The 26,228-nt window shown below is 53.5% G+C and overlaps 1 protein-coding gene across 1 annotated transcript; it reads right to left on the bottom strand.

Moving 5' to 3' along the window:
* LOC147110123 (uncharacterized) lies at nucleotides 1-25,107 on the bottom strand. The gene is made up of 10 exons (XM_086002470.1): nucleotides 25,085-25,107; nucleotides 24,928-25,049; nucleotides 17,384-17,407; nucleotides 16,908-16,988; nucleotides 16,725-16,775; nucleotides 14,003-14,095; nucleotides 10,951-11,028; nucleotides 9,490-9,594; nucleotides 4,671-4,759; nucleotides 1-207 (listed from the first exon to the last, which is right to left on the bottom strand). The coding sequence occupies exons 1-9, from the start codon at nucleotides 25,105-25,107 to the stop codon at nucleotides 4,710-4,712; spliced, it is 627 nt and encodes a 208-aa protein (XP_085858596.1). The 3' UTR covers nucleotides 1-207; nucleotides 4,671-4,709.
* Nucleotides 25,108-26,228: the final 1,121 nt, after the last annotated feature.

Below are 26,228 nucleotides of genomic sequence, written 5' to 3' on the forward strand. Positions count from 1 at the left end.
TCCACTGTCCCCTTAAAGGGGCATGACGATCAGATTTTCCCTCCCCATTCTTCGGTCAAATATCTATTCGCTAATTCGGAAAGCCATTTTTTGCATTATTTTGGACAGACGGCCGTCGCCCTCGGCATTGACGTTCAGGAGGCCTGACGCGGTCGCCAGTTGCGATGCTGGGATTCCCCCCGGGGGCGGCGTGCTTCGCTCAGAGTCCTGTGAAGAGAGAGAATGGAGAGGCGTGAAGGTTGGATTAACCCAAGCGGACTATCAGCAGAAGCTCCTCGTACAACACAAGAACGTGAGAAACAGGGGCAGGAGTCGGCCATTCGGCCCCTCGAGCCTGCTCCGCCATTCAATCAGATCATACAGTTATACAGCACAGAGAATAGAAACATAGAAGATAGGAGCAGGAGTCGGCCATTCGGCCCCTCGAGCCTGCTCCGCCATTCAATCAGATCATACAGTTATACAGCACAGAGAATAGAAACATAGAAGATAGGAGCAGGAGTCGGCCATTCGGCCCCTCGAGCCTGCTCCGCCATTCAATCAGATCATACAGTTATACAGCACAGAGAATAGAAACATAGAAGATAGGAGCAGGAGTCAGCCATTCGGCCCCTCGAGCCTGCTCCGCCATTCAATGCGATCATGGCTTATCATCCAAATTCAGTACCCTGTCCCTGTTTTCTCCTCATATCCCTTGATCCCTTTAGCCTTAAGAAATATATCTAACTCCTTCTTGAATATATTTAATGAATTGGCCTCCACTGCCTTGTGTGGTAGAGAATTCCACAGGTTCACCACTCTCTGGGTGAAGAAATTCCTCCTCATCTCTGTCCTAAATGGCTTACCCCTTATCCTTAGACTGTGACCCCTGGTTCTGGATTCCCCGGCCATCGGGAACATCCTTCCTGCATCCACTCTGTCTAGTCCTGTTAGAATTTTATAAGTTTCAATGAGATCCCATCTCATTCTTCTAAACTCCAGCGAGTATAAGCCCAATCGACCCAATCTCCTCATACGTCATTCCTGCCATCCCAGGTATCAGTCTGGTGAATCTTCGCTGCACTCCCTCCATGGCAAGAACATCCTTCCTCAGATAAGGTGACCAAAACTGCACACAATACTCAAGGTGTGGTCTCACCAAGGCCCTGTACAAATGCAGCAAGACATCCTTGCTCCTGTACTCGAATCCTCTCCCTATGAAGGCCAACATACCATTTGCCTTCTTAACCGCCTGCTGCACCTGCATGCTTACCATCAGCGACTGGTGCACAAGGACACCCAGGTCTCGATGCACTTCCCCTTTTCCCAATCTATTACCGTTCAGATAATAATCTGTCTTCCTGTTTTTGCCACCGAAGTGGATAACCTCGCATTTATCCACATTATACTGCATTTGCCATGCATCTGCCCAATCACCCTTCGGACCATTGTGTCTGTGCCGGCCATCAAGCCCTGTCTATTCTAATCCAATTTTCCAGCACTTGGTCCGTAGCCTTGTATGCTGTGGCGTTCCAAGTGCTCATCTAAATGCTTCTTGAATGTTGTGAGGGTTCCTGCCTCTATGACCCTTTCAGGATTATAGGATATGAAGAAACATCTTTACCCAGAGAGTGGTGAGAATGTGGAACTCGCTACCACAGGGAGTGGTCGAGGCGAAGAGCAGAGATACATTTAAGGGGAAGCTGGATAAACACACAAGGGAGAAAGGAATAGAAGGAAATGGTGATGGGGCGAGATGAAGAGGGGTGGGAGGAGGCTGGTGTTGATGGGGTGAGATGAAGAGGAGTGGGAGGAGGCTGGTGTTCGTGGGGTGAGATGAAGAGGGGTGGGAGGAGGCTGGTGTTGATGGGGTGAGATGAAGAGGGGTGGGAGGAGGCTGGTGTAGATGGGGTGAGATGAAGAGGGGTGGGAGGAGGCTGGTGTTCGTGGGGTGAGATGAAGAGGGGTGGGTGGAGGCTGGTGTCGATGGGGTGAGATGAAGAGGGGTGGGAGGAGGCTGGTGTTGATGGGGTGAGATGAAGAGGGGTGGGAGGAGGCTGGTGTTGATGGGGTGAGATGAAGAGGGGTGGGAGGAGGCTGCTGGTGATGGGGTGAGATGAAGAGGGGTGGGAGGAGGCTGGTGTTGATAGGGTGAGATGAAGAGGGGTGGGAGGAGGCTGGTGTTGACGGGGGAAATGAAGAGGGGTGGGAGGAGGCTGGTGTCGATGGGGTGACATGAAGAGGGGCGGGAGGAGGCTGGTGTTGATGGGGTGAGATGAAGAGGGGTGGGAGGAGGCTGGTGGTGACGGGGTGAGATGAAGATGGGTGGGAGGAGGCTGGTGTTGATGGGGTGAGATGAAGAAGGGTGGGAGGAGGCTGGTGTTGATGGGGTGAGATGAAGAGGGGTGGGAGGAGGCTGGTGTTGACGGGGTGAGATGGAGAGGGGTGGGAGGAGGCTTGTTTGATGGGGTGAGATGAAGAGGGGTGGGAGGAGGCTGGTGTTGATGGGGCGAGATGAAGAGGGGTGGGAGGAGGCTGATGTTGATGGGGTGAGATGAAGATGGGTGGGAGGAGGCTGGTGTTGATGGGGTGAGATGAAGAGGGGTGGGAGGAGGCTGGTGTTGATGGGGTGAGATGAAGAGGGGTGGGAGGAGGCTGGTGTTGATGGGATGAGATGAAGAGGGGTGGGAGGAGGTTGGGGTTGATGGGGTGAGCTGAAGAGGGGTGGGAGGAGGCTGGTGCTGATGGGTGCGATGAAGAGGGGTGGGAGGAGGCTGGTGTTGATGGGTGCGATGAAGAGGGGTGGGAGGAGGCTGGTGTTGACGGGATGAGATGAAGAGGGGTGGGGGGAGGCTGGTGTTGACGGGGGGAGATGAAGAGGGGTGGGAGGAGGCTGGTTTGATTGGGTGAGATGAAGAGGGGTGGGAGGAGGCTGGTTTAATGGGGTGAGATGAAGAGGGGTGGGAGGAGGCTGGTGTTGACGGGATGAGATGAAGAGGCGTGGGAGGAGGCTGGTGTTGATGGGTGCGATGAAGAGGGGTGGGAGGAGGCTGGTGTTGACGGGATGAGATGAAGAGGGGTGGGAAGAGGCTGGTGTTGATGGGTGCGATGAAGAGGGGTGGGAGGAGGCTGGTGTTGACGGGGGGAGATGAAGAGTGGTGGGAGGAGGCTGGTGTTGATGGGGTGAGATGAAGAGAGGTGGGAGGAGGCTGGTGTTGATGGGGTGAGATGAAGAGAGGTGGGAGGAGGCTGGTGTTCGTGGGTGAGATGAAGAGGGGTGGGAGGAGGCTGGTGTTGATGGGGTGAGATGAAGAGGGGTGGAGGAGGCTCGTGTTGACGGGGGAGGTGATAAGGGGTGGGTGGAGGCTGGTGTCGATGGGGTGAGATGAAGAGGGGTGGGAGGAGGCTGGTGTTGATGGGGTGAGATGAAGAGGGGTGGGAGGAGGCTGGTGTTGATGGGGTGAGATGAAGAGGGGTGGGAGGAGGCTGCTGGTGATGGGGTGAGATGAAGAGGGGTGGGAGGAGGCTGGTGTTGATAGGGTGAGATGAAGAGGGGTGGGAGGAGGCTGGTGTTGACAGGGGAAATGAAGAGGGGTGGGAGGAGGCTGGTGTCGATGGGGTGACATGAAGAGGGGCGGGAGGAGGCTGGTGTTGATGGGGTGAGATGAAGAGGGGTGGGAGGAGGCTGGTGGTGACGGGGTGAGATGAAGATGGGTGGGAGGAGGCTGGTGTTGATGGGGTGAGATGAAGAAGGGTGGGAGGAGGCTGGTGTTGATGGGCTGAGATGAAGAGGGGTGGGAGGAGGCTGGTGTTGATGGGGTGAGATGGAGAGGGGTGGGAGGAGGCTTGTTTGATGGGGTGAGATGAAGAGGGGTGGGAGGAGGCTGTTGTTGATGGGGCGAGATGAAGAGGGGTGGGAGGAGGCTGGTGTTGATGGGGTGAGATGAAGAGGGGTGGGAGGAGGCTGGTGTTGATGGGGTGAGATGAAGAGGGGTGGGAGGAGGCTGGTGTTGATGGGGTGAGATGAAGAGGGGTGGGAGGAGGCTGGTGTTGATGGGGTGAGATGAAGAGGGGTGGGAGGAGGCTGGTGTTGATGGGATGAGATGAAGAGGGGTGGGAGGAGGCTGGTGTTGATGGGATGAGATGAAGAGGGGTGGGAGGAGGTTGGGGTTGATGGGGTGAGATGAAGAGGGGTGGGAGGAGGCTGGTGTTGATGGGGTGAGATGAAGAGAGGTGGGAGGAGGCTGGTGTTGACGGGATGAGATGAAGAGAGGTGGGAGGAGGCTGGTGTTGATGGGGTGAGATGAAGAGAGGTGGGAGGAGGCTGGTGTTGATGGGGTGAGATGAAGAGGGGTGGGAGGAGGCTGGTGTTGATGGGGTGAGATGAAGAGGGGTGGGAGGAGGCTGGTGTTGATGGGGTGAGATGAAGAGAGGTGGGAGGAGGCTGGTGTTGATGGGGTGAGATGAAGAGGGGTGGGAGGAGGCTGGTGTTGATGGGGTGAGGTGAAGAGAGGTGGGAGGAGGCTGGTGTTGATGGGGTGAGGTGAAGAGAGGTGGGAGGAGGCTGGTGTGGAGCATAAACACTGGCACGGAGCTGCGGGGCCGAAAGGCCTGATTCCGTGCTTTTATAATACTTTGTAATGTAAAGTTTAATGAATGCAACACCCCTCTGTACAGCACGAGACACATACCAGCTACAAGAGGCTCCAAGGACCGAACACGACTCCAAGTCATTGAGAGCCAGCAGTAGAGTCAGGTTGAGACTGCTCATTCTTGGACTCTGAAAAACAAACACATTAACTTATAGATCTCGAAAACGGTTTAAAATGTACGTGCCAGGCCTACACTTCCTGTCTACAAACTCGACTTCCTGTTGTCACAATTTTTGGTCACGGATTGGTGACATTTCAGGTGTAACAACAACAAGCTGCATTTATATAGTGCCTTTAACGTACTAAAACGTCCCAAGGTGCTTCACAGGAGCGTAAATCAGACAAAATTTGAGAGCGAGCCACATCAGGAGATATTAGGACAGGTGGCCAAAGGCTGGGTCAAAGAGATCGGTTTTAAGGAGCGTCTTAAAGGAGGAGAGAGAGGCGGAGAGGTTTAGGGAGGGAATTCCAGAGCTCGGGGCCCAGGCGGCTGAAGGCATGGCCGCCAATGGTGGAGCGATGGAAATCGGGGGGGATGTGCGAGAGGCCGGAATTGGAGCAAGGCACCTCATCGTGCTCCATTCAGTCTTGATAAGCTAGCTTACGCGACGCTTGGACAAAGTACAAGCCGGCCAGCCGGAGCGGAACAGTTGAGTGAGGGACCGAGTCACATAACTGCCGGGAACTCGCCTGAACAAGGAGGGGCTGAGGGGCAGCCAGCCACATTCTCGTAATCGTGCGCACGCTCTTGGTCCAGACAATGGACATCAACGGAAACTGCTGCAAGGAAATTATGCTTCAGTCAGAGTTCGGCGTTCCGTCACATCAACAAACACTCCACGGTACACCATCTTACACCCTCTGTATACATGCCCAGGGAGTGTTTGATGGGACAGTGTAGAGGGAGCTTTACTCTGTATCTAACCCGTGCTATACCTGCCCTGGGAGTGTTTGATGGGACAGTGTAGAGGGAGCTTTACTCTGTATCTAACCCGTGCTGTACCTGCCCTGGGAGTGTTTGATGGGACAGTGTAGAGGGAGCTTTACTCTGTATCTAACCCATGTTGTACCTGCCCTGGGAGTGTTTGATGGGGCAGTGTAGAGGGAGCTTTACTCTGTATCTAACCCGTGCTGTACCTGCCCTGGGAGTGTTTGATGGGACAGTGTAGAGAGAACTTTACTCTGTATCTAACCCCGTGCTGTACCTGCCCTGGGAGTGTTTGATGGGACAGTGTAGAGGGAGCTTTACTCTGTATCTAACCCGTGCTGTACCTGCCCTGGGAGTGTTTGATGGGACAGTGTAGAGGGAGCTTTACTCTGTATCTAACCCGTGCTGTACCTGCCCTGGGAGTGTTTGATGGGACAGTGTAGAGGGAGCTTTACTCTGTATCTAACCCGTGCTGTACCTGCCCTGGGAGTGTTTGATGGGACAGTGTAGAGGGAGCTTTACTCTGTATCTAACCCATGCTGTACCTGCCCTGGGAGCGTTTGATGGGACAGTGTAGAGGGAGCTTTACTCTGTATCTAACCTGTGCTGTACCTGCCCTGGGAGTGTTTGATGGGACAGTGTAGAGGGAGCTTTACTCTGTATCTAACCCCGTGCTGTACCTGCCCTGGGAGTGTATGATGGGACAGTGTAGAGGGAGCTTTACTCTGTATCTAACCCGTGCTGTACCTGCCCTGGGAGTGTTTGATGGGACAGTGTAGAGGGAGCTTTACTCTGTATCTAACCCCGTGCTGTACCTGCCCTGGGAGTGTTTGATGGGACAGTGTAGAGGGAGCTTTACTCTGTATCTAATCCGTGCTGTACCTGCCCTGGGAGTGTTGATGGGACAGTGTAGAGGGAGCTTTACTCTGTATCTAACCCTGTGCTGTACCTGCCCTGGGAGTGTTTGATGGGACAGTGTAGAGGGAGCTTTACTCTGTATCTAACCCGGTGCTGTACCTGCCCTGGAGTGTTTGATGGGACAGTGTAGAGGGAGCTTTACTCTGTATCTAACCCGTGCTGTACCTGCCCTGGGAGTGTTTGATGGGACAGTGTAGAGGGAGCTTTACTCTGTATCTAACCCGTGCTGTACCTGCCCTGGGAGTGTTTGATGGGACAGTGTAGAGGGAGATTTACTCTGTATCTAGCCCGTGCTGTACCTGCCCTGGGAGAGTTTGATGGACAGTGTAGAGGGAGCTTAACTCTGTATTTAACCCGTGCTGTACCTGCCCTGGGAGTGTTTGATGGGGACAGTGCAGAGAGAGCTTTACTCTGTATCTAACCCGTGCTGTACCTGCCCTGGGAGTGTTTGATGGGGACAGTGTAGAGGGAGCTTTACTCTGTATCTAACCCGTGCTGTACCTGCCCTGGGAGTGTTTGATGGGACAGTGCAGAGGGAGCTTTACTCTGTATCTAACCCCGTGCTGTACCTGCCCTGGGAGTGTTTGATGGGACAGTGTAGAGGGAGCTTTACTCTGTATCTAACCCGTGCTGTACCTGCCCTGGGAGTGTTTGATGGGACAGTGTAGAGGGAGCTTTACTCTGTATCTAACCCCGTGCTGTACCTGCCCTGGGAGTGTTTGATGGACAGTGTAGAGGGAGATTTACTCTGTATCTAACCCGTGCTGTACCTGCCCTGGAGAGTTTGATGGGACAGTGTAGAGGGAGCTTAACTCTGTATTTAACCCGTGCTGTACCTGCCCTGGGAGTGTTTGATGGGACAGTGTAGAGGGAGCTTTACTCTGTATCTAACCCCGTGCTGTACCTGCCCTGGGAGTGTTTGATGGGACAGTGTAGAGGGAGATTTACTCTGTATCTAACCCGTGCTGTACCTGCCCTGGGAGTGTTTGATGGGACAGTGCAGAGGGAGCTTTACTCTGTATTTAACCCGTGCTGTACCTGCCCTGGGAGTGTTTGATGGGGACAGTGCAGAGAGAGCTTTACTCTGTATCTAACCCGTGCTGTACCTGCCCTGGGAGTGTTTGATGGGGACAGTGTAGAGGGAGCTTTACTCTGTATCTAACCCGTGCTGTACCTGCCCTGGAGTGTTTGATGGGACAGTGCAGAGGGAGCTTTACTCTGTATCTAACCTGTGCTGTACCTGCCCAGGGAGTGTTTGATGGGACAGTGTAGAGGGAGCTTTACTCTGTATCTAACCCGTGCTGTACCTGCCCTGGGAGTGTTTGATGGGACAGTGTAGAGTGAGCTTTACTCTGTATCTAATCCATGCTGTACCTGCCCTGGGAGTGTTTGATGGGACAGTGTAGAGGGAGCTTAACTCTGTATTTAACCCGTGCTATACCTGCCCTGGGAGTGTATGATGGGACAGTGTAGAGGGAGATTTACTCTGTATCTAACCCGTGCTGTACCTGCCCTGGGAGTGTTTGATGGGTCAGTGTAGAGGGAGCTTTACTCTGTATCTAACCCGTGCTGTACCTGCCCTGGGTGTGTTTGATGGGACAGCGTAGAGGGAGCTTTACTCTGGTATCTAACCCGTGCTGTACCTGCCCTGGGAGTGTTTGATGGACAGTGTAGAGGGAGCTTTACTCTGTATCTATCCCGTGCTGTACCTGTCCTGGGAGTGTTTGATGGGACAGTGTAGAGGGAGCTTTACTCTGTATCTAACCCCATGCTGTACCTGCCCTGGGAGTGTTTGATGGGACAGTGTAGAGGGAGCTTTACTCTGTATCTAACCAGTGCTGTACCTGCCCTGGGAGTGTTTGAAGTGACAGTGTAGAGGGAGCTTTACTCTGTATCTAACCCGTGCTGTACCTGCCCTGGGAGTGTTTGATGGGACAGTGTAGAGGGAGCTTTACTCTGTATCTAACCCGTGTTGCACCTGCCCTGGGAGTGTTTGATGGGACAGTGTAGAGGGAGCTTTACTCTGTATCTAACCTGTGCTGTACCTGCCCTGGGAGTGTTTGATGGGGACAGTGTAGAGGGAGCTTTACTCTGTATCTAACCCGTGCTGTACCTGCCCTGGGAGTGTTTGATGGGACAGTGCAGAGGGAGCTTTACTCTGTATCTAACCTGTGCTGTACCTGCCCTGGGAGTGTTTGATGGGACAGTGTAGAGGGAGCTTTACTCTGTATCTAACCCGTGCTGTACCTGCCCTGGGAGTGTTTGATGGGACAGTGTAGATGGAGCTTTACTCTGTATCTAACCCATGCTGCACCTGTCCTGGGAGTGTTTGATGGGACAGTGTAGAGTGAGCTTTACTCTGTATCTAACCCGTGCTGTACCTGCCCTGGGAGTGTTTGATGAGACAGTGTAGAGGGAGATTTACTCTGTATCTAACCCGTGCTGTACCTGCCCTGGGAGTGTTTGATGGGACAGTGTAGAGGGAGCTTTACTCTGTATCTAACCCGTGCTGTACCTGCCCTGGGAGTGTTTGATGGGACAGTGTAGAGGGAGCTTTACTCTGTATCTAACCCGTGCTGTACCTGCCCTGGGAGTGTTTGATGGGACAGTGTAGAGGGAGCTTTACTCTGTATCTAACCCTGTGCTGTACCTGCCCTGGGAGTGTTTGATGGGACAGTGTAGAGGGAGCTTTACTCTGTATCTAACCCGTGCTGTACCTGCCCTGGGAGTGTTTGATGGGACAGTGTAGAGGGAGCTTTACTCTGTATCTAACCCGTGCTGTACCTGCCCTGGGAGTGTTTGATGGGACAGTGTAGAGGGAGCTTTACTCTGTATCTAACCCGTGCTGTACCTGCCCTGGGAGTGTTTGATGAGACAGTGTAGAGGGAGATTTACTCTGTATTTAACCCGTGGTGGGAGTGCAATAGGAAAGTAGAACGAATGGCAGCGACAGATTATATCCGTGAGTTACTCTCCGTGAGTCTCAATGAACAAACGAACGTAGTTCCTTACCTGCTGTGAGTTCACTTTTCTGTGTCGGACCTGAGCTGCAATCGGGAACATTCTCGTAACTCCCTCGTCTTGCCACGGCCTCACTTTCAACATCATCGTAATGTCCTTTAAACAAATTGTGATTGGGTCAAAAATCCACCTTGGATTGCACTGTGCTGCCAGCTCCTTCATTCATACTTAATGTTCAAGACTAGTCCTTTTAGTTCGAGCCATCGAACCACACAGCACACAGGAGGAGGCCACTCGGCCCATCGTGCCTGGGCCGGCTCTTTGACCGAGCTCTCCAATTAGTCTCACTCCCCCCTGCTCTTTCCCCACAGCCCTGTGAATTTTTCCCCATCAAGTATTTCTCCAATCCCCCTTTTGAAAGTTACTATTGAATCTGCTCCCACCGCCCTTTCAGGCAGCGCGTTCCAGATCACAACAACTCGCTGCGTAAAAACAATTCTCCTCTGGTGTTGATGGGGTGAGATGAAGAGGGGTGGGAGGAGGCCGGTGATGATGGGGTGAGATGAAGATAGGTGGGAGGAGGCTGGTGTTGTCGGGGTGAGATGAAGAGAAGTGGGAGGAGGCTGGTGTTGACGGGGTGAGATGAAGAGGGGTGGGAGGAGGCTGGTGTTGACGGGGTGAGATGAAGAGGGGTGGGAGGAGGCTGGTGTTGATGGGGTGAGATGAAGAGGGTTGGGAGGAGGCTGGTGTTGATGGGGTGAGATGAAGAGGGGTGGGAGGAGGCTGGTGTTGACGGGGTGAGATGAAGAGGGGTGGGAGGAGGTTGGTGTTGATGGGGTGAGATGAAGAGGGTTGGGAGGAGGCTGGTGTTGATGGGGTGAGATGAAGAGGGGTGGGAGGAGGCTGGTGTTGATGGGGTGAGATGAAGAGGGGTGGGAGGAGGCTGGTGTTGATGGGGTGAGATGAAGAGGGTTGGGAGGAGGCTGGTGTTGATGGGGTGAGATGAAGAGGGGTGGGAGGAGGCTGGTGTTGACGGGGTGAGATGAAGAGGGGTGGGAGGAGGTTGGTGTTGATGGGGTGAGATGAAGAGGGGTGGGAGGAGTCTGGTGTTGATGGGGTGAGATGAAGTGGGTTGGGAGGAGGCTGGTGTTGATGGGGTGAGATGAAGAGGGGTGGGAGGAGGCTGGTGTTGATGGGGTGAGATGAAGAAGGGGTGGGAGGAGGCTGGTGTTGATGGGGTGAGATGAAGAGGGGTGGGAGGAGGCTGGTGTTGACGGGGTGAGATGAAGAGGGGTGGAGGAGACTCGTGTGGAGCATAAACGCCGGGATGGAGTTGAGTAGACGTAACGTGACTGGCTGCCACCGGCAACTCGTCAGGACAGACTACGAGGCAGATGAGATGGTGTGCTTCGGAACCCACTTCTCTCCCCCTGCTTCTATGCTGCAGTCTTCACGAGTTCACGTGACCCGTTAATCTCGCTTAGCTTCCCACGGGACAGCAATCTCTGCTACCTGTTGCCACGGCAGTACGCCGTCCCACGTCATCGTAGCAATTCATCACCGCCTTCTGACGGGAGCCAAGGTGAGAATCTGATGAAGAGAAAGAGGCAGAGAGAGAGAGGATACAGGTCAGATCCTACCACAGTTACAGGAGAACCTCCTCCAGCCCCGACAACCCTCCCTATCTCTGTAACCTCCTCCAGCCCCTACAACCCTCCCAATCTCTGTAACCTCCTCCAGCCCCGACAACCCTCCCTATCTCTGTAACCTCCTCCAGCCCCGACAACCCTCCCTATCTCTGTAACCTCCTCCAGCCCCTACAATCCTCCTTACCTCTGTAACCTCCGCCAGCCCCGACAACCCACCCTATCTCTTTAACCTCGTCCAGCCCCGACAACCCTCCCTATCTCTGTAACCTCCTCCAGCCCCTACAACCCTCCCTATCTCTGTAACCTCCTCCATCCCCCTACAACCCTCCCTATCTCTGTAACCTCCTCCAGCCCCTACACCTCTCCCTATCTCTGTAACCTCCTCCAGCCCCGACAACCCTCCCTATCGCTGTAACCTCCTCCAGCCCCTACAACACTCCCTATCTCTGTAACCTCCTCCAGCCCCTACAACCCTCCCTATCTCTGTATCCTCCTCCAGCCCCGACAACCCTCCCTATCTCTGTAACCTCCTCCAGCCCCGACAACCCTCCCTATCTCTGTAACCTCCTCCAGCCCCGACAACCCTCCCTATCTCTGTAACCCCCTCCAGCCCCCTTCAACCCTCCCCATCTCTGTAACCTCCTCCAGCCCCAACAACCCTCCCTATCTCTGTAACCTCCTCCAGCCCCGACAACCCTCCCTATCTCTGTAACCTCCTCCAGCCCCGACAAACCTCCCTATCTCTGTAACCTCCTCCAGCCCCTACACCCCTCCCTATCTCTGTAACCTCCTCCAGCCCCTACAACCCTCCCTATCCTCTGTAACCTCCTCCAGCCCCCTAAAACCCTCCCTATCTCTGTAACCTCCTCCAGCCCCTACAACCCTCCCTACTCTGTAACCTCCTCCAGCCCCGACAACCCTCCCTATCTCTGTAACCTCCTCCAGCCCCTACAACCCTCCCTATCTCTGTAACCTCCTCCAGCCCCCTACAACCCTCCCTATCTCTGTAACCTCCTCCAGCCCCTACAACCCTCCCTATCTCTGTAACCTCCTCCAGCCCCTACAACCCTCCCTATCTCTGTAACCTCCTGCCCCCTACAACCCTCCTTATCTCTGTAACCTCCTCCAGCCCCTACAACCCTCCCTATATCTGTAGCCTCCTCCAGCCCCTACAACCCTCCCTATCTCTGTAACCTCCTCCAGCCCTATAACCCTCCCAGATCTCTGCGCTCCTCCAGTTCCGGCCTCTTGAGCATCCCCCGATTTCCATCGCTCCACCATTGGCGGCCGTGCCTTCAGCCGCCTGGGCCCCGAACTCTGGAATTCCCTCCCTAAACCTCTCCGCCTCTCTCTCCTCCTTTAAGACGCTCCTTAAAACCTCCCTCTCTGACCAAGCTTTTGATCGCCTGTCCTAATATCTCCTGATGTGGCTCGCTGTCAAATTTTGTCTGATTTACGCTCGTGTGCAGCCTTGAGATGTTTTACTATGTTAAAGGCGCTACATAAATGCAGCAGTTCCACATTTATCATGGCCAAAAAATATGTTCTTTCCCTCTCCTGAAGACCTTTACTCTTGCTGGGTTACGATCCCAAGTCATTCCACCCCCTTCCCCAGAAACACATCCTGGTCAAGATCAAAACCCAGGACGTGTGGATAACAACTTCAAAAAATAATGATACTAGAATGACATCCAATTTACAGCACACAAACAGGCCATTTGCAACCTTTCCATCCTATTTGGTACATGGAGACCGGAACTGTGCACAGTGCTCCAAGTGTGGTCTAACCAAGGTATATGGAGACCAGAACTGTGCACAGTGCTCCAAGTGTGGTCGAACCAAGGTGTACAGAGACCAGAACTGTGCACAGTGCTCCAAGTGTGGTCTAACCAAGGTATACGGAGACCAGAACTGTGCACAGTGCTCCAAGTGTGGTCTAACCAAGGTATATGGAGACCAGAACTCTGCACAGTGCTCCAAGTGTGGCCTAACCAAGGTATACAGAGACCAGAACTGTGCACGGTGCTCCAAGTGTGGTCTAACCAAGGTATATGGAGACCAGAACTCTGCACAGTGCTCCAAGTGTGGCCTAACCAAGGTATACAGAGACCAGAACTGTGCACGGTGCTCCAAGTGTGGTCTAACCAAGGTATATGGAGACCAGAACTGTGCACAGTGCTCCAAGTGTGGTCTAACCAAGGTATATGGAGACCAGAACTGTGCACAGTGCTCCAAGTGTGGTCTAACCAAGGTATATGGAGATCAGAACTGTGCACAGTGCTCCAAGTGTGGTCTAACCAAGGTATATGGAGACCGGGACTGTGCACGGTGCTCCAAGTGTGGTCTAACCAAGGTATATGGAGACCAGAACTGTGCCCAGTGCTCCAAGTGTGGTCTAACCAAGGTATATGGAGACCAGAACTGTGCACAGTGCTCCAAGTGTGGTCTAACCAAGGTATATGGAGACCAGAACTGTGCACGGAGCTCCAAGTGTGGTCTAACCAAGGTATATGGAGACCAGAACTGTGCACAATGCTCCAAGTGTGGTCTAACCAAGGTATACAGAGACTAGAACTGTGCACAATGCTCCAAGTGTGGTCTAACCAAGGTATACGGAGACCGGGACTGTGTACAGTGCTCCAAGTGTGGTCTAACCAAGGTATACGGAGACCGGGACTGTGTACAGTGCTCCAAGTGTGGTCTAACCAAGGTATACGGAGACCAGAACTGTGCACAGTGCTCCAAGTGTGGTCTAACCAAGGTATACGGAGACCGGGACTGTGCACAGTGCTCCAAGTGTGGTCTAACCAAGGTATACGGAGACCGGGACTGTGCACAGTGCTCCAAGTGTGGTCTAGCAGAGTAGAGTACATGAGTAGAATGGTTACGTTGTGGAGTTATGTATCATAAGCTACCTTTTTCTCCATAACCGTCTTTCAGTGAGCCACCCACTTCGACATCATCGTAATATTCCTTCCCAGTCTTGTAAATTGGATCGCTGCTGGGTCCTGCAATTTGTCAATAAAATATAAGAACATAAGAACATAAGAAATAGGAGCAGGAGTCGGCCATTCGGCCCCTCGAGCCTGCTCCGCCATTCAATGAGATCACGGCTGATCTTCGACCTCAACTCAACTTTCCTGCACTATCCCCATATCCCTCGATTCCCTTAATATTCAAAAATCTATCGATCTCAGCCTTGAATATACTCAACGACTGAGCCTCCACAGCCCTCTGGGGTAGAGAATTCCAAAGATTCACCGCCCTCTGTGTGAAGAAATTCCTCCTCATCTCAGTCCTCAATGGCTGAGCCCTTATCCTGAGACTGTGACCCCTGGTTCTAGACTCCCCAGCCAGGGGGAAACAGCCTCTCAGCATCTACCCTGTCAATCCCCCTCAGAATCTGACATGTTTCAATGAGATCACCTCTCATTCTTCTAAACTCAAGAGAATATCGGCCTAGTCTACTCAATCTCTCCTCATAGGGCAATACCCCCATCCCAGGAACCAGTGAACCTTCGTTGCACTCCCTCTATGGCAAGTATTTCAACCTCCCATTCCTCTCCAAAGTCCTTGAACGTGTTGTCGCTCTCAAATCCGTGCCCATCTTTCCCGCAATTCCATGTTTCAATCCCTCCAATCCGGTTTCCGCCCTTGCCACAGTACCGAAACGGCTCTCATCAAAGTCACAAATGACATTTTTTCTGACTGCGACAAAGGTAAACTATCCCTCCTCGTCCTTCTCGACGTGTCTGCAGCCTTTGACACGGTTGACCACTCCATCCTTCTCCAACGCCTCTCCACCGTCGTCCAGCTGGGTGGGACTGCACTCGCCGGGTTCCATTCTTATCTATCTAATCGGAGCCAGAGAATCACCTGCAACAGCTTCTCTTCCCGCTCCCACATCATTGCCTCTGGTGTCCCCCAAGGATCTATCCTTTGGCCCCTCCTATTTCTCATCTACATGCTGCCCCTCGGCGACATCATCCGAAAACACAGCGTCAGTTTCCACATGTACGCTGACGACACCCAGCTCTACCTCACTACCACGTCTCTCGACCCCTCCACGGTCTCTAAATTGTCAGACTGTCCGACATCCAGTTCTGGATGAGCAGAAATTTTCTCCAATTAAATATTGGGAAGACCGAAGCCATTGTTTTCGGTCCCTGCCACAAACTCCGTTCCCGAGCCACCGACTCCATCCCTCTCCCTAACATCTGTCTGAGGCTGAACCACACTGTTCGCAACCCTGGTGTCATATTTGACCCTGAAATGAGCTTCTGACCACATATCCGCGGCATAACTAAGACCGCCTACTTCCACCTCCGTAACATCGCCCGTCTCCGCCCTCGCCTCAGCTCATCCGCTGCTGAAACCCTCATCCATGCCTTTGTCCCCTCCAGACTTGACTATTCCAATGCACTCCTGGCCGGCCTCCCACATTCCACCCTACGTAAACTTGTGGTCATCCAAAACTCGGCTGCCCGTGTCCTAACTCGCACCAAGTCCCGTTCACCCATCACCCCTGTGCTCGCTGACCTACATTGGCTCCCGGTTAAGCAACACCTCGATTTCAAAATTCTCATCCTCGTTTTCAAATCACTCAATGGCCTCCTCGCTCCTCCCTATTTCTGTAATCTCCTCCAGACCCAAAACCCCCAGAGATATCTGCGCTCCTCTAAATCTGCCCTCTTGAGCATCCCTGATTATAATTGCTCAAACATTGGTGGTCGTGCCTTCTGTTGCCGAGGCCCTAAGCTCCATCTACACTGTCCCATCAAACACTCCCAGGGCAGGTACAGCACGGGTTAGATACAGAGTAAAGCTCCCTCTACACTGTCCCATCAAACACTCCCAGGGCAGGTACAGCACGGGTTAGATACAGAGTAAAGCTCCCTCTACACTGTCCCATCAAACACTCCCAGGACAGGTACAGCACGGGTTAGATACAGAGTAAAGCTTCCTCTACACTGTCCCATCAAACACTCCAAGAGCAGGTACAGCACGGGTTAGATTCAGAGTAAAGCTCCCTCTACACTGTGCATTAAACACCCCCAGGACAGGTACAGCACGGGTTAGATACAGAGTAAAGCTCCCTCTACACTGTCCCATCAAACACTCCCAGGGCAGGTACAGCACGGGTTAGATACAGAGTAAAGCTCCCTCTACACTGACCCATCAAACACTCCCAGGGCAGGTACAGCACAGGTTAGATACAGAGTAAAGCTCCCTCTACACTGTCGCATCAAACACCCCCAGGACAGGTACAGCACGGGTTAGATACAGAGTAAAGCTCCCTCTACACTGTCCCATCAAACACTCCCAGGGCAGGTACAGCACAGGGTTAGATACAGAGTAAAGCCCCCTCTACACAGTCCCGTCAAACACTCCCAGGGCAGGTCCTAACTCAGCACACAGACACACCGAGTCCCGGTTCGAGACTGACGAACTTCCCGTCAAGACTAAAAGGATATGTTCAGCCAGGAGGGGGCGGGGATTGAACCTCGGTTGCACCGAGTTGCAAGGTCAGTGTCTAGATCCTTGCATGCAGCCCACCCCCCCCCACCCCCGCCCCACATTGCATCTCCGAGTTTAGCAGCTTTGCGGGAATGGTCAAAATCTGCACGAGGTCATCACCTGCTGTCCCGTCCGAGTCATCCACATCGTCGTAGCTCTCCTGATCACCTCCTGCAGGGCAGACAAGGGGCACAAGGTCTCGGGTCAGTCTAGTCTGCCATCATTGACCTCCCCCACTGCCCACCCGCACCCCCATCGCCGCCCCCTCGAATCTCCAAATCAAACACACTCAGGGATCCTCACCTTTCAGCTCCTGTAGCTCCAGGTCTCCTGGATTCTTACCCACGACGTCGTCGTAGTATTCTTTCTGCTCCCCCAGGGCGCCTGCAGGGAACGCCGGGATTGTGATTAGACTGGGAGTGCATCCATTGTCTCTACAGCGAGATATTACCCCCCTCCTTCCCTCTCTAACCCCGCATAACTCCCTCCCCCTCCCTAACCCCACGTAATTACCTCCCCGCTAATTCCCCATAACTCCCTCCCCGCTAACCCCACGTAACCCCCTCCCTCCCCATTACTCTCCACGTAACTCCCTCCCATCTCCATCACTCTCCACGTAACTCCCTCCCCCCCAACCCCACCTAACCCCATCCCTCCCCATTACTCTCCACGTAACTCCCTCCCCTCTCCATCACTCCCCACGTAACTCCCTTCCCTCTCCATCACTCCCCACGTGACTCGCTCTCGAAAGCCTGTTCCTGGGTTGATTTCACACTCACCATTTCCGACATCATCGTACCGTCCTGCAAAAAGAAACAAAAAGTCTCAACCGGCGGCAACGGAGATCTGAGCAAATCTTCATAGCCTAACGCAGCGTCCTTGAAACATCGATTATTCCTCAAACTACATCACTAAAAGATTATCTGGTCCCTCCACGGCCTCCTCGCCACCCTCCCTATCTCTGCAACCCCCTCCAGCCCCTACAACCCTCCCTATCTCTGTAACCTCCTCCAACCCCCTACAACCCTCCCTATCTCTGTAACCTCCTCCAACCCCCAACAACCCTCCCTATCTCTGTAACCTCCTCCAACCCCCTACAACCCTCCCTATCTCTGTAACCTCCTCCAGCCCCTACAACCCTCCCTATCTCTGTAACCTCCTCCAACCCCCAACAACCCTCCCTATCTCTGTAACCTCCTCCAACCCCCAACAACCCTCCCTATCTCTGTAAACTCCTCCAGCCCCTACAACCCTACCCGTCTCTGTAACCTCCTCCAGCCCCTACAACCCTCCCTATCTCTGTAACCTCCTCCAGCACCTACAACTCTCCCTATCTCTGTAACCTCCTCCAGCCCCTACAACACTCCCTATCACTGTAACCTCCTCCAGCTCCTACAACCCTCCCTATCTCTGTAACCTCCTCCAGCCCCTACAACCCTCCCTATCTCTGTAATCTCCTCCAGCCACTACAACCCTCCCTATCTCTGTAACCTCCTCCAGCCCCTACAGCCCTCCCTAACTCTGTAACCTCCTCCAGCCCCTACAACCCTCCCTATCTCCATAACCTCCTCCAGCCCCTACAACCCTATCTCTGTAACCTCCTCCAGCCCCTACAACCCTCCCTATCTCTGTAACCTCCTCCAGCCCCTACAACCCTCCCTATCTCTGTAACCTCCACCAGCCCCTGCAATCCTCTCTATCTCTGTAAACTCCTCCAGCCCATACAACCCTCCCTATCTCTGTAAATTCCTCCAGCCACTACAACCCTCCCTATCTCTGTAACCTCCTCCAGCCCCTAAACCCCTATCTGTAAACTCCTCAGCCCCTACAACCCTCCCTATCTCTGTAACTTCCGCCAGCCCCTACAACACTCCCTATCTCTGTAACCTCCTCCAGCCCCGTACAAAGCTCCCTATCTCTGTAACCTCCTCCAGCCCCTACAACCCTCCCTATCTCTCTAACCTCCTCCAGCCCCTACAAACCTCCCTATCTGTGTAACCTCCTACAGTCCCGTACAACCCTCCCTATCTCTGTAACCTCCTCCAGCCCCTACAACCCTCCTTATCTCTGTAACCTCCTCCAGGCCCCTACAACCCTCCCTATCTCTGTAACCTCCTCCAGGCCCTACAACCCTCCCTATCTCTTTAACCTCCTCCAACCGTTACAACCCTCCCTATCTCTGTAACCTCCACCAGCCCCCTACAACCCACCCTATCTCTGTAACCTCCTCCAGCGGATTCAACCCTCCCTATCTTTATAACCTCCTCCAGCCCCCTACAACCCTCCCTATCTCTGTAACCTTCTCCAGCCCCTACAACCCTCCCTATTTCTGTAACCAACTCCAGCCCCTACAACCCTCTCTATCTCTGTAAACTCCTCCAGCACCTACAACCCTCCCTATCTCTGCAACCTCCTCCAGCCCCTACAACCCTCCCTATCTCTGTAACCTCCTCCAGCCCCTACAACTCTCCCTATCTCTGTAATCTCCTCCAGCCCCTACAACCCTCCCTATCTCTGTAACCTCCTCCAGCCCCAACAACCCTCCTTATCTCTGTAACCTCCTCCAGGCCCCTACGACCCTCCCTATCTCAGTAACCTCCTCCAGTCCCCTACAACCCTCCCTATCTCTGTAACCTCCTCCAGCCCGCTACAACCCTCCCTATCTCTGCAACCACCACCAGCCCCTGCAACGCTCCCTATCTCTGTAACCTCCTCCAGCCCCTACAATGCTCCCTATCTCTGTAACTTCCTCCAGCCCCTACAACGCTCCCTATCTCTGTAATCTCCTCCAGCCCCTACAACCCTCCCTATCTCGGTAACCACCTCCAGCCCCTACAACCCTCTCTATCTCTGTAACCTCCTCCAGCCCCTACAGCCCTCCCTATCTCTGCAACCTCCTCCAGCCCCAACAACCCTCCCTATCTCTGTAACCTCCTCCAGCCACCACAACCCTCCCTATCTCTGTAATCTCCTCCAGCCCCTACAATGCTCCCTATATCTGTACTTCCTCCAGCCCCTACAACGCTCCCTATCTCTGTAACGTCCTCCAGCCCCAACAACCCTCCCTATCTCTGTAATCTCCTCCAGCCCCTACACCCCTCCCTATCTCTGTAACCTCCTCCAGCCCCTACAACCCTCCTTATCTCTGCAACCTCCTCCAGGCCCCTACGACCCTCCCTATCTCAGTAACCTGCTCCAGTCCCCTACAACCCTCCCTATCTCTGTAACCTCCTCCAGCCCGCTACAACCCTCCCTATCTCTGCAACCACCACCAGCCCCTGCAACGCTCCCTATCTCTGTAACCTCCTCCAGCCCCTACAATGCTCCCTATCTCTGTAACTTCCTCCAGCCCCTACAATGCTCCCTATCTCTGTAACTTCCTCCAGCCCCTACAGCGCTCCCTATCTCTGTAATCTCCTCCAGCCCCTACAACCCTCCCTATCTCGGTAACCTCCTCCAGCCCCGACAACCCTCCCGATCTCTGTAACCTCCTCCAGCCCCGACAACTCTCCCTAGCTCTGTAACCTCCTCCAGCCCCGACAACCCTCCCTATCTCTGTAAACTCCTCCAGCCCCGACAGCCCTCCCTATCTCTGTAACCTCCTCCAGCCCCTACTACTCTCCCTATATCTGTAACCTCCTCCAGCACCGACAACCCTCCCTATCTCTGTAACCTCCTCCAGCCCCGACAACCCTCCCTATCTCTGTAACCTCCTCCAGCCCCGACAACCCTCCCTATCTCTGTAACCCCCTCCAGCCCCCTTCAACACTCCCTATCTCTGTAACCTCCTCCAGCCCCCTACAACCCTCCCTATCTCTGTAACGCACTCCAACCCCCTACAACCCTCCCTATCTCTGTAACCTCCACCAGCCCCCTACAACCCTCCCTATCTCTGTAATCTCCTCCAGCCCCTACAACCCTCCCTATCTCTGCAACCACCACCAGCCCCTACAACGCTCCCTATCTCTGTAACCTCCTCCAGCCACTACAACGCTCCCTTTCTCTGTAACCTCCTCCAGCCCCTACAACCTACCCTATCTCGGTAACCTCCTCCAGCCCCTACAACCCTCCCTATCTCTGTATCCTCCTCCAGCCCTACAACCCTCCCTATCTCTGTATCCTCCTCCAGCCCTACAACCCTGCCTATCTCTGTATCCCCCTTAGGCCCCTACAACCCTCCCTATCTCTGTATCCTCCTCCAGTCCTACAACCCTGCCTATCTCTGTATCCTCCTCCAGCCCTACAACCCTGCCTATCTCTGTATCCCCCTCCGGCCCCTACAACCCTCCCTATCTCTGTATCCTCCTCCAGTCCTACAACCCTGCCTATCTCTGTATCCCCCTCCAGCCCCTACAACCCTCCCTATCTCTTTATCCTCCTCCAGCCCTACAACCCTCCCTATCTCTGTATCCCCCTCTGGCCCCTACAACCCTCCCTATCTCTGTAACCTCCTCCAGCCCCCTACAACCCTCCCTATCTCTGTAACCTCCTCCAGCCCCTACAACCCTCCCTATCTCTGAAACCTCCTCCAGCCCCTATAACCCTCCCTATCTCTGTAACCTCCTCCAGCCCCTACAACCATCCCTATCTCTGTAACCTCCTCCAGCCCCTACAACCATCCCTATCTCTGTAACCCACTCCAGCCCCTACAACCATCCCTATCTCTGAAACCTCCTCCAGCCCCTACAGTCCTCCCTATCTCTGTAACCTCCTCCAGCCCCTACAACCCTCCCTATCTCTGTAACCCACTCCAGCCCCTACAACCATCCCTATCTCTGAAACCTCCTCCAGCCCCTACAGTCCTCCCTATCTCTGTAACCTCCTCCAGCCCCTATAACCCTCCCTATCTCTGTAACCTCCTCCAGCCCCTACAACCCTCCCTATCTCTGAAACCTCCTCCAGCCCCTACAGTCCTCCCTATCTCTGTAACCTCCTCCAGCCCGTACACCCCTCCCTATTTCTGTAACCTCCTCCTCCTTTAAGACGCTCCTTAAAACCGACCTCTTTGATTCAGCTTCGGGTCGCCTGTCCTAATATCTCCTGATGTGGCTCGGTGTCAAATTGGTGTTTGATAATCGCTCCTGTGAAGCACCTTGGGACGTTTTACTACATTGAAGGCGCTGGATAAATGGGAGTTCTTATTGTCATTATCACATTGCTGTTTGTGGGAGCTTGCTGTGCGCAAATTGTCTGCCGCGTTTCCTACATTACAACAGTGACCACACTTCAAAAACAGTCCTTCATTGGCTGTCAAGCGCTTTGGGACGTCCTGAGGTGGGGAAAGGCGCTGGGGAGATGCAAGTTTGTTCTTATCCTCAATTCCTCATGTCGCCTGTGGTTCTTTTGTCAATCACCTTCAATCTGTGTCCTCTGGTTACCGACCCTCCTGCCACTGGAAACAATTTCTCCTTATTTACTCCATCAGAACCCCTCATGATTTTGAACGCCTCTATTAAATCTCCTCTTAACCTTCTCTGCTCTAAGGAGAACCACCCCAGCTTCTCCAGTCTCTCCACATCACTGAAGTCCCTCATCCCTGGGACCATTCTGGTCAATCTCCCCTTAACCTTCTCTGCTCTAAGGAGAACCACCCCAGCTTCTCCAGTCTCTCCACATCACTGAAGTCCCTCATTCCTGGTACCATTCTGGTCAATCTCCCCTTATCCTTCTCTGCTCCAAGGAGAACAACCCCAGCTTCTCCAGTCTCTCCACATCACTGAAGTCCCTCATCCCTGGGACCATTCTGGTCAATCTCCCCTTAACCTTCTCTGCTCTAAGGAGAACAACCCCAGCTTCTCCAGTCTCTCCACATCACTGAAGTCTCACATCCCTGGGACCATTCTGGTCAATCTCCCCTTAACCTTCTCTGCTCTAAGGAGAACCACCCCAGCTTCTCCAGTCTCTCCACATCACTGAAGTCCCTCATTCCTGGTACCATTCTGGTCAATCTCCCCTTATCCTTCTCTGCTCCAAGGAGAACAACCCCAGCTTCTCCAGTCTCTCCACATCACTGAAGTCCCTCATCCCTGGGACCATTCTGGTCAATCTCCCCTTAACCTTCTCTGCTCTAAGGAGAACAACCCCAACTTCTCCAGTCTCTCCACATGACTGAAGTCCCTCATCCCTGGGACCATTCTGGTCAATCTCCCTTTAACCTTCTCTGCTCTAAGGAGAACAAACCCAGCTTCTCCTGTCTCTCCACATCACTGAAGTCCCTCATCCCTGGGACCATTCTGGTCAATCTCCCCTTAACCTTCTCTGCTCTAAGGAGAACAACCCCAGCTTCTCCAGTCTCTCCACATCACTGAAGTCCCTCATCCCTGGTACCATTCTGGTCAATCTCCCCTTATCCTTCTCTGCTCTAAGGAGAACAACCCCAGCTTCTCCAGTCTCTCCACATCACTGAAGTCCCTCATCCCTGGTACCATTCTGGTCAATCTCCCCTTAACCTTCTCTGCTCCAAGAAGAACAACCCCAGCTTCTCCAGTCTCTCCACATCACTGAAGTCCCTCATCCCTGGGACCATTCTGGTCAATCTCCCCTTAACCTTCTCTGCTCTAAGGAGAACAACCCCAACTTCTCCAGTCTCTCCACATGACTGAAGTCCCTCATCCCTGGGACCATTCTGGTCAATCTCCCCTTAACCTTCTCTGCTCTAAGGAGAACAACCCCAACTTCTCCAGTCTCTCCACATGACTGAAGTCCCTCATCACTGGGACCATTCTGGTCAATCTCCCTTTAACCTTCTCTGCTCTAAGGAGAACAACCCCAGCTTCTCCAGTCTCTCCACATCACTGAAGTCCCTCATCCCTGGGACCATTCTGGTCAATCTCCCCTTAACCTTCTCTGCTCTAAGGAGAACAACCCCAGCTTCTCCAGTCTCTCCACATCACTGAAGTCCCTCATCCCCGGGACCGTTCTGGTCAATCTCCCCTTAACCTTCTCTGCTCTAAGGAGAACAACCCCAGCTTCTCCAGTCTCTCCACATCACTGAAGTCCCTCATCCCTGGGACCATTCTGGTCAATCTCCTCCTTAACCTTCTCTGCTCTAAGGAGAACAACCCCAACTTCTCCAGTCTCTCCACATCACTGAAGTCCCTCATCCCTGGAACCATTCTGGTCAATCTCCTCCGCACCCCTCTCTGAGGCCTTGACATCCTTCCTAAAGTGTGTGGTGCCCAGAATTGGACACAATACTCCAGCTGGGGTCTAACCAGTATTTGATAAAGGGGTTAGAAATAAATTCCTTGTTTTTGTACTCTCTGTCTCTATTAATAAAGCCCAGGATGACGTGTGTTTTATTAACAGCCTTCTCAACTAGTCCCGCCATCCTCAAAGACTTGTGTACGTACACTCCTAGGTCTCTCTGTTCCTGTACTCCCTTTAGAATTGTAGCCTTTAGTTTGTATTGTTTCTCCTCACCCTTCCCACCAAAATGAATCACTTCACCCTTCTCTGCGTTAAACTGCATCTGCCGCCTGTCTGCCCATCTCGCCAGTCTGTCGATGTCCTCCTGAAGTCTGTTACTATCCTCATCACTGTTTATTACATTTCTGAGTTTTGTGTCATCTGCACACTTTGAAACTATGCCCTGTATACCCAAGTCCAGCTCATTAATATATATCAAATAGATTCTTCTCGAGCTGTGCAGTCCGTGTGGTGAAGGTGCTCCCACAGTGCTGTTCGGGAGGGAGTTCTGGGATTTTGACCCAGTGACGATGAAGGAATGGCCGATATATTTCCAAGTCAGGATGGTGTGTGCGACTTGGAGGGGAACTTGGAGGTGGTGGTGTTCCCAGGCGCCTGCTGCCCTTGTCCTTCGAGGTGGAAGAGATCGCGGGTTTGGGAGGTGCTGCCGAAGAAGCCTTGGCGAGTTGCTGCAGTGCATCTTGTAGATGGTCCACACTGCAGCCACGGTGCGCCGGTGGTGGAGGGAGTGAATGTTTAAGGTGGTGGATGGGGTGCCAATCAAGCGGGCTGCTTAGTCCTGGATGGTGTCGAGCTTCTTGAGTGTTGTTGGAGCTGCACTCATCCAGACAAGTGGAGAGTATTCCATCACACTCCTGACTTGTGCCTTGTAGATGGTGGAAAGGCTTTGGGGAGTCAGGAGGTGAGACACTCGCCGCAGAATACCCAGCCTCTGAGCTGTTCTTTAAGGTGGTGGATGGGGTGCCAACCAAGTATAATATTATGGACAAGGTCCTTCCACTTGCATTTAACATGAGTGACAGCCTCACCACCAGCAGCAATCCATAATATTACCCCTAAAGCTAATACGGCCCTGAGATCCCTTGCGCGGGGGTCTGGAAGGATTTACGCTTACCCAGGAAGGTAGGATTTTCTTCATCACCCCTCGTAAGCTCGCCATCTTCATCCACATAATAGTCGATCTTGTTAAGCGAAGCACTGGAATTAGTCGCTTCTGAAAGGCAGATCAGGAGATCACTTCACAACATTGGGTGGATTCACAAGAATGATACCAGAACTGAGAGGTCGTAACCATCAGGAAACTATCAGGCTGGGGCTCGATTCTCTAGAAACAAGAAGGCTGAGGGGTGACCTGATCGAGGTCTTTCAGGTTCTGAAGGGGTTCGATAGGGTAGACGTAGAGAAGATGTTTCCACTTGTGGGGGAGACCAGAACTAGGGGCCATCGATATAAGAGAGTCACTGATAAATCCAATAGGGAATTCAGGAGAAACTTCTTTCCCCAGAGAGTGGTGAGAATGGGGAACTCGCTACCACAGGGAGTGGTCGAGGAGAAGAGCAGAGATACATTTAAGGGGAAGCTGGATAAACACACGAGGGAGAAAGGAATAGAAGGATATGGTGATGGGGTGAGATGAAGAGGGGTGGGAGGAGGCAGGTGTTGATGGGGTGAGATGAAGAGGGGTGGGAGGAGGCAGGTGTTGATGGGGTGAGATGAAGAGGGGTGGGAGGAGGCTGGTGTTGACGGGGTGAGATGAAGAGGGGTGGGAGGAGGCTGGTGTGGATGGGGTGAGATGAAGAGGGGTGGGAGGAGGCTGGTGTTGATGGGGTGAGATGAAGAGGGGTGGGAGGAGGCTGGTGTTGATGGGGTGAGATGACGAGGGGGGAGGAGGCTGGTGTTGATGGGGTGAGATGAAGAGGGGTGAGAGGAGGCTGGTGTTGATGGGGTGAGATGAAGAGGGGTGGGAGGAGGCTGGTGTTGATGGGGTGAGATGAAGGGGGGTGGGAGGAGGTTGGTGTTGATGGGGTGAGATGAAGAGGGGATGGAGGAGGCTGGTGTTGATGGGGTGAGATGAAGAGGGGAGGGAGGAGGCTGGTGTTGATGGGGTGAGATGAAGAGGGGTGGGAGGAGGCTGGTGTTGATGGGGTGAGATGAAGAGGGGAGGGAGGAGGCTGGTGTTGATGGGGTGAGATGAAGAGGGGTGGGAGGAGGCTGGGGTTGATGGGGTGAGATGAAGGGGGGAGGGAGGAGGCTGGTGTTGATGGGGTGAGATGAAGAGGGGTGGGAGGAGGCTGGTGTTGATGGGGTGAGATGAAGAGGGGAGGGAGGAGGCTGGTGTTGATGGGGTGAGATGAAGAGGGGTGGGAGGAGGCTGGTGTTGATGGGCTGAGATGAAGAGGGGAGGGAGGAGGCTGG

Source organism: Somniosus microcephalus, chromosome 12, assembly GCF_052327205.1.
Source record: "Somniosus microcephalus isolate GS21.2 chromosome 12, FLI_Smic_1.0, whole genome shotgun sequence".
NCBI lineage: Eukaryota > Metazoa > Chordata > Chondrichthyes > Squaliformes > Somniosidae > Somniosus > Somniosus microcephalus.